Consider the following 7,653-nt stretch of genomic DNA (forward strand, 5'->3'; position numbering starts at 1 on the left):
AACTTTTCCAAATCAAAGTCCATTGTTGGTAAGGCCAGACCGATCTCACGTAGAGCCGATATCACGTTGCTTGATGAGGACGTCCACTTTGTTAGGTTGAAACCGCCAAGTTGTAAGAGTTTCTTCATTTGCCGGGCCCGTTTTACGGCCCTGTCTCCGCAATCCAAGGAGTCGAGGTAGTTGTCAACGTAAAAGTTTCTTTGGACGCTATCTGCTGCCTCTGGATACTGGTCACGATGATCGTCGGCAGTCCGGTTGAAAGCGAAGATACATATGGTCGGGGAAGATACTGATCTAAAGACGTGGACTGTCATTTGGTACGTTAACGGTGCTTGATTACTACCAGCTGTCCGGTAGACAAAACGGTAGGCCACCTGATCTTCTACTGGGACCTTCACTTGGTGAAACATCTTCTCGATGTCTGCGCCGACCCGTACTAGGTTCATCGGAAGCCTAGTAGGACACCGAGCAAAATAACGAGAAGTTTGGGTCCGCGTAACAGGTTCTGGTTGATGGACGTTCCTCCATACTCGGCGGCTCCATCGAATACAACTCGAATTTTGGTCGTAGAGCTGGATGGGTTTACGAACCCGTGGTGCAGTAAATACCACGTTCTACTTGAAACCATTCCGCAACTTCGGTCGTGAGGAGTCTGGCGTGATCCAGGTCGATGTACTCCTTAACAACCGCATCATACTTTTGGGCAAAGTCTCCTTCTCGTTGAAATCGTCTCTCCAGAGAATAAAGTCTCTTCAATGCAGTTGCCCAATTGTTCGGATTTACAGGTTTACGTTGTCGGTTTTCCACATTAGGCCGACTTGATACCGATTACTAACATTTTTTACTGTTAGATACGTTTTCCACGTAGATCGTCTTCGGAGAGAACAGGCTGTTCCATGTCTACGTCTTTCTCCTCCAGCTTCCAGAATTTGTTGACTAACTCGTTGAGGTCTTGGGGACGTTCTTCCGATACTCTATGGGCGATGAACGGACATCCATCTTGTGGCGGGCCCGTTTGACCACCCAGGCACCATCCAAATGGTGTTTTGGAAGCAATAGGTCCAATTGTTCCAGCCGGCGTCTTGACGGCATCCATGTGATTGTGGGCCTCTGCTACGTCGAGTCCAATCAATACACCAACGTTTTCGGGTTGTACGTTTGGGACATCAAGACCACGTAGGTGTGTCCAGGACTCCATTTGATGATGGTTGATTGGGGGGGGGCTCGGCGTCACCTTCAAATTGTCGATGGCGAAGGCGTGTTTAACTTCAAACCGGCTTGTTCCGTCGACGGACGAGAGGGAGAAATCCACAACGGCAGCTTGGACGTTCGATGTGGCTCCATCATAGGAGACAACGTTGATGCATTTAGGCTGGCCAAAGAGTCCCAATTTCTTTACTTTAACCCTGCTGATCAGTGTGGTGTCGCTTCCGGTATCCAGGACTCCGAAAGTATCGACCCATCTTGCACCGACACTAATACGAACAGGCACGATCTTGAAATGTGCATGTCGCTTTACCGTTTCCTTCTGGGTTAGTGTTCCAAGGAATGCAAACGATGTAGACGCTGTCGGAGTCGTTGGATCCGATAATTTCCTCAGTGGAATGAATTCGGATCCATGAAGCAGAGGATGATGTCTTCATACAGCACATCTACCCATGATACATTTGATGTCTCTGGAACAGTTCCTGCGTTCGTGCTTGCCGGTGAGGCATAGTAGACACCTTCCGGACTTAAATATGACTTCAACCCGTTTCGTGGGCGTGAAAGACATAAACACGTTACAGCTGGCCAAGTTGTGAGCCCTGCCGTTACAAGCGAGGCACCTCCACTGGTCAGTCTTTTCGGCTACTTTCTCCTCCGTTTTCTATCGTCTTCCCATGGGAGCGGCTAAAGAAGATGATGCCGTTATTATAAAGCCTTCCTCTGTCGAAACGTGTCCAATGGTTGACGTGTGAGAAGCGTTCGGTCTCTTGACTAGCTTCTTCTCACCGTACTGATTTTGACGTCGACGTGTTCAGAGGCTCAAATATGTTTTTACCATGTTGTTTACTCATGGGTTTTACTGTTACCCAGTCATCCAGGTCTAGAACGTTCAATTCTGCACCTGCCTTTTTTCTCTTCTCGTTCCACTTCTCCTGCAGGTATGTCGTCAGCAGTTACCACTGCTCCGTGCAACCGGTTGCCGAAGTTCTTGAGGCTCGCAGCATCTTGACTCTTCAAAGGTGGAATTTGCAGCAAGTCGTCGAGATAGGTCGGGTCCATGACTTCGGTGCGGCCATAGACTGCGTCGAGACGATCCCACACCATGGAGTACATGGTTCCATCAGCAAGGCACTCGCTTATCTCGTTCCGTACTTCTTTCGACAGCAGCTCTTCCAAAATAGACAGGAAGGCAGGAGAACCATTGTATTCGTTTTCGTATAAGGCTCGAAATTGGGCCTTGAACCGAGCGTAATTCTTCGGATTTCCATCAAATGTCTGGATCGTGAAGCTCGGGGTACGTGGAAGACTACAGCAACCACCATGAGAAGGGTTGGAGCTGCCATTTGCAGGCTGGTGCTCAGAGGACGTGTCCGAAGACGTGTCGTCCCCAATGGAAGGACCGCAGGCTGCATGCATGATAGGTTTTGGTCTTGAAGGCTGCTCTCGTGAAGAGGTGTCGGCGTCAAGCAGAGTTCTGCGATGCATTACCGTGGCTTCGAGTTACTTCAAGGTAGACCAGGCGGAAACTTCTTGTCTAGCTGATAGAGTCTGTGGTCCGCTAGGTATGCGTGCTCCTTGGTCGATTACTTGCTCCTGAATCGTTCTCAGGTGCACCTTGCTGACGCCAATCTCGTTCGAAGGCCCTCGATCTGTGCGTTTAAGTCTAACTTTATCGTTTCTATCTTCTGATCCGTGTCGTGCAACGTCTTACGTGAGTCTTTAACCAACTGAGTGTTGGGGGCGGTTTCAGTGGACGTGACATGGGAGCTGTCTATGAGTTTGTCTAGTGGCTCACCCATACCCTTTAAAGCCTTACTCAACGTTTCCGTGACTGACGTTGCATTAGCTTCCATCTGGATCTTTGATTTTTTCAACTTTACTTCTAGCTCCAGCAATTTGCTTATGGATGTGCAGGTCTAACTGGCTGGTTTGTCTGGGATAATAAGTTTGCGCCAACGGAGTAGACCTCTTTTGCGATAACGTTGGGCTAATTGTGACGTCTGAAGTCGACGTCCCAATAGAATTGACTGAATGACGAGACGACGTTGCAAACCTAATGGCGAAGTTAAGGATTTCCACGTGGTTGGTGTCGAATTGTTTGATTTTTCACATTTTCCCATTTTTCACGTGCTTGACGTTGTGGATCCGTAATATCGGGCAAACTGTCCATATACTTGTGATGAAAATCTTTGACGTCTTCATAGATACGAATTAATTCGTCTCACCATGCTGCAAATTGCAACTTCTTGAGTCTGATGGGTCCCATCTTGTGATCTGCCACTGCTTTTCTGAACTGATTCGTTAACTTCGTGCGGTTCACCTTTCTCCTCCCACGTTTCTGCTTGAGATCGTTGTCTGGGAGGAGTGGGCCTTCATTATTCACTGCTTCTGGCTTCATTTCATCTTCTATAGAGATATTGCTGTTGGATTCCATACTCTCGGCTTTTGCTACGGCCTCACTCATGACGTAGAAACGTTTAAGGACAAGGAAGTAGTCACACGTAAACGGATGTCGATGATTCACGTAGATACAGCGACGATACAGTCAGATACGCAACGCGTGGTCGACCAGACTCTGCCTTCAGGCTGGCGTGGACGTATGCTAAAGTCTTACAACAGCGAATACCCGACAATTTTACTGAATCATAACACGTTTTTACTAGGGATGACAAGAGAAATGCACGTGTTCGTAAAATCCCGGGTCTCGGCACCATTTGTTGCGCACGTTCACGTGCAATGGGAACGTGACAACAGAGATGATGGATGGAGGGTGAATAAATGAAGATGAAAAATTACTAAGGGAAAAAGGAACGCCTTTATTTCTTGATTTGGGGGGAAACAATTTGACAAAACCGTGAGAGGGCTTAGTAGAGAAAACTGGGGGTTCTTGATTACTTCGTTACTTTACTGATACTGAGGGGAGGCAAGGGCTTACTTGCTTGCATCCCATTCTCCTTTCCCACGCTTACAACCCTTTTCCCCTCTTCCGCCGATAGGTCATCTACCGATGGCTCCGGCCTTCAATCTCCCTTCTACCTGGCCTTCAAACGTGTGAATTTTCCTCATAGGTGTTACATTTACACGCAAAATATTAATTCCCTTTGTGACACCTAACCCTAAGTGACCTTGCTCCTTCGCATAAATGTTGCCCTTTTCCCCGATTATCAGTTAGTCTTGTGTCAAGCTTGAGTCAGTCTTGTGCCCTACTTGTGCCAGTCATGTTCCAGTCGCTTTTCGTTCATCTTTTAGTCTCTTTGCAGTCTTCACCAGTAAGTCTCTTTAAATCGGACTCGTCTTGTTAACTGTTATCTCGGTCTTTGGCAAAAACGTTGTGCAACAATAAACTCATCATCATCACACACAACTATTCCCCATATTCAATATTAAAAGTAAGGAAAAGTAAGAAAACCATTCCCCATCCTTACACCAGCTACAATCCTGCCCGTGAGGTTAGCACCGTAGGTGACAGGAAGGAAAAACGGTACACAAATTTAGCCATACCATTTTAAGTTTCAAACAATTAGGTTACATTTGAGAGTCCTTACAATATATGCACAAACTTTAAAAAAAAAAACAACACACTTATTCATTTTCCCGCCAACAATATACATCTACGACACCTTGCGGCTGATCCAGCACCTTTATGTACACTATTCCCGTTTCGAACCGTCATTTTTCCTCTATTTTCTTCAAGAAATTATGTATGAAAAAAAAAAAAACAAACAAACAAAACCAAACAAAAATAAACAAAAATAAAAAACTCAAACTCAAACTAAAACAAAAACATTAACAAAAAAAATAAAACAAAATGAAAAGAATCCCTTTAAATCCCCTAAACTGTAAATTCCTATCCATTCCTATATTGTATCTCTCTTCAAACACATTTTTTTCTTTCTTCTCTCCCACCAAATCTCTTCCTAAACAAAACAAACTTTTGGTCTGCGACGTGAAACTTATTCAAGTTTATCTTCCCGCTAAGAAACCTACACGTTAGAAACTTCATTAACTGAATGAACAATTATGGCTCAAACAAAACGATGTAACGACATTCAAATGAATTTAACCGAAGACAAACACACATAACAATTTAGTGCAATAACTCATGCTAAATCTATCTTACTAGGACGTGCAGTACTCGACCACCAAAGGATGTTATAAGAACGTGCTTAAGCCACACTCCTAAAAAAAAATCACGTCCCTTAGAAGACGTCTTATTTTGATCAATTTCTTAAAAAGCCACGTTGCCACAATTAACAGCGTAACGTTGGGGTTCAACTTTGTAAGAATTACGTACACCACATCAAATAATAATCTGGTTCACAACAGCCTCCCCTTATGTAATTAATTGCGTGATGGAAGAAACTAGACTTATTCGATAAGGAGCTGATGTCATCATCGAAACTCCTCTTGGAAAAGCAAATGTTTTGGATGGAATTCATACACACAATCATCTCACAATTATTTGGGAAATGACAGTAGCAACTGCATTCGACAATACCCCGAGACTTGTCAGCAGCGGAGAAGGCGCTCTCATCAAAACATCGACTCCAGGAATATTTCGCCTCATGACGAGAAACAGCAATTGTCATTTCATATTAAGCCAGAAGACAAATCCTTCACAACTGCATGCCAACCACAAAAACGAATCTTTTAAAGTTAGGCGATGAGTATCTATTCATCTCAATCGGAATCGGAGTATGAACCTCCTCAACGAGAAACGACAACCTTATCAAACACAAGAAAAATACTACTGTAACTGCCATCGAACAATTACTCAATAGTCAAGTCGGGTTGGCCGCACACGTACAGTTTGTACGCAAAAAATTGACAGAACAAGAAAACGATGTTCTTAGAATCGTGAGGAATACCCAATGCAAATTAATACGGACTAAAAGAGCTCTTGCAATTTCAGTTGCTCAGTACGACAGATGGCTAGCAGCCAGCATCCTACAATTCCCCGAATGCATGATCTTCAAGCACAAAAAAGACTGTACTATTGAAGCAATGTAGAGCCATAAGAATAACCATTGCTACCGAAACGACAAGCTGCCGACCTCAACCTCGATTCAAAAAACTTCAACATCGCCAAAAACGACTGGTAACTTGCACCATAGAGTCCCTGCTACTGGAGTGTGAAGTCTAGTTAAGCCTGTGCACTGAACTTACATTTAGTAAAGATGAAATTGGAGATGTAGATATTAAACGACACGGGAGCACTGGTTGTAGTCTTTACTGTGTGAGTTGTATTTCGCAACTGCATGCTCCTTGGCCTGTACATATTAACGGCCATTGGGCCAAGGGCGGGCTATACACAAATGCAATTCAAGATGACGGCCCCCTAGCGAGGGCCCCCCAAATCATAAGAAAAAAACGTAGTGGAACACGTGTCCGACGCTCAGTCCGGGTCGTCTGCTGGGAATACGGTATATTCCCAACACCCTCCTCACCCGAGCCCGTGGTCCACGGCTCTTCCTGTTCGATCGGATCTGCGACGGACACGAGTGGAGATAGCTCTTCTTGTTCCGACTCCAGCTCCGGCGCAGGTGGAACCTCGACGTCTCCTGGTTGGTCCTTACGTAGCTCTAAGGGATGTAGCGATTGGATGGCGCTGTTGATTAGGTTCCCGTTTGGCGTTTTGACCATAACTGAACGGATCAACCCGTCTCTGCTAGTAATTAACTCCTTCACTATTCCTACCGTCCACATAAGGCACTTGGTGTTGTCATCGTCAATGATGAGAAGTCCTCCTACCCGGATCTTGCGACCGGGTCCTACCTTACTGTGGAACTTGTCGATTTGGAGTAGGTAGTCAGTCACGAAACGTTCACAGGTGTCGCTGACATACTCCCTACGCTGACGATCCATTTCCAGTATGTTCGCGTTTGTCGCATCGGGAGCCACGAGGTTTACTGCTTTTTCCGACGGAGTGCAGTTCGAACGCCTATTGTTGAGAAACTGGTTCAGGGTGATGGGGAGCGGGTCGTCGCTCCCTTCTGCCACGTAGGTGAGTGGCCGGGCATTCACCACGCTCTCGATCTCGATAAGAATGACCTCTAGCTCGTCGTTTTCCAAACATGCACGGCCATTGGAGCGCCTTAGTAAATCTTTTATTGTCCGCAACATCCGCTCCCAAAACCCTCCTCACCATGAGGCTAGGCTGGCGGAAAAAATTCACTCGGTTTTTCGCATTGCCAGAAGGTCGTTGATTGATGGGTCGGATCTTAAGAATTTCAAATGTTTGGAGACGCACCTAAACGTCTGGGCATTGTCCGAATACATGATGGAGACGCTAACCCTTCTAGCGGAAAATCTTCGAAATGCTAGGAGGAAATCGCGCACGAACGTCGTTTTCGTTAACTCCAGATGGACGGCCCTTGTTACAGCGCAAGTAAATAGGCAGGCATAGCATTTCGGCTGCTAAATTGTGCTTTCTTTTTTGGCTGAGGA

General features: G+C 45.7%; 1 protein-coding gene across 1 annotated transcript; it reads right to left on the bottom strand.

Annotated features, from left to right (window-relative positions):
* Positions 1–6,094: 6,094 nt before the first annotated feature.
* On the bottom strand, positions 6,095–7,329 carry LOC123477115. The gene is made up of 2 exons (XM_045180534.1): positions 6,654–7,329; positions 6,095–6,153 (listed from the first exon to the last, which is right to left on the bottom strand). Exons 1-2 carry the CDS (start codon positions 7,327–7,329, stop codon positions 6,095–6,097), a joined length of 735 nt encoding a protein of 244 aa, XP_045036469.1.
* Positions 7,330–7,653: the final 324 nt, after the last annotated feature.

This window comes from Daphnia magna, linkage group LG10 (genome assembly GCF_020631705.1).
Source record: "Daphnia magna isolate NIES linkage group LG10, ASM2063170v1.1, whole genome shotgun sequence".
Lineage (NCBI taxonomy): Eukaryota > Metazoa > Arthropoda > Branchiopoda > Diplostraca > Daphniidae > Daphnia > Daphnia magna.

Excerpts from the sequence above, each read along its gene's own strand:
- LOC123477115 (XM_045180534.1), bottom strand. The coding sequence starts at position 7,329 with ATGTTGCGGACAATAAAAGATTTACTAAGGCGCTCCAATGGCCGTGCA. Across the intron at positions 6,154-6,653 it reads GCCGTGGACCACGGGCTCGG|GATGCTGGCTGCTAGCCATC; the intron begins GTGAGGAGGGTG and ends GGGGAATTGTAG.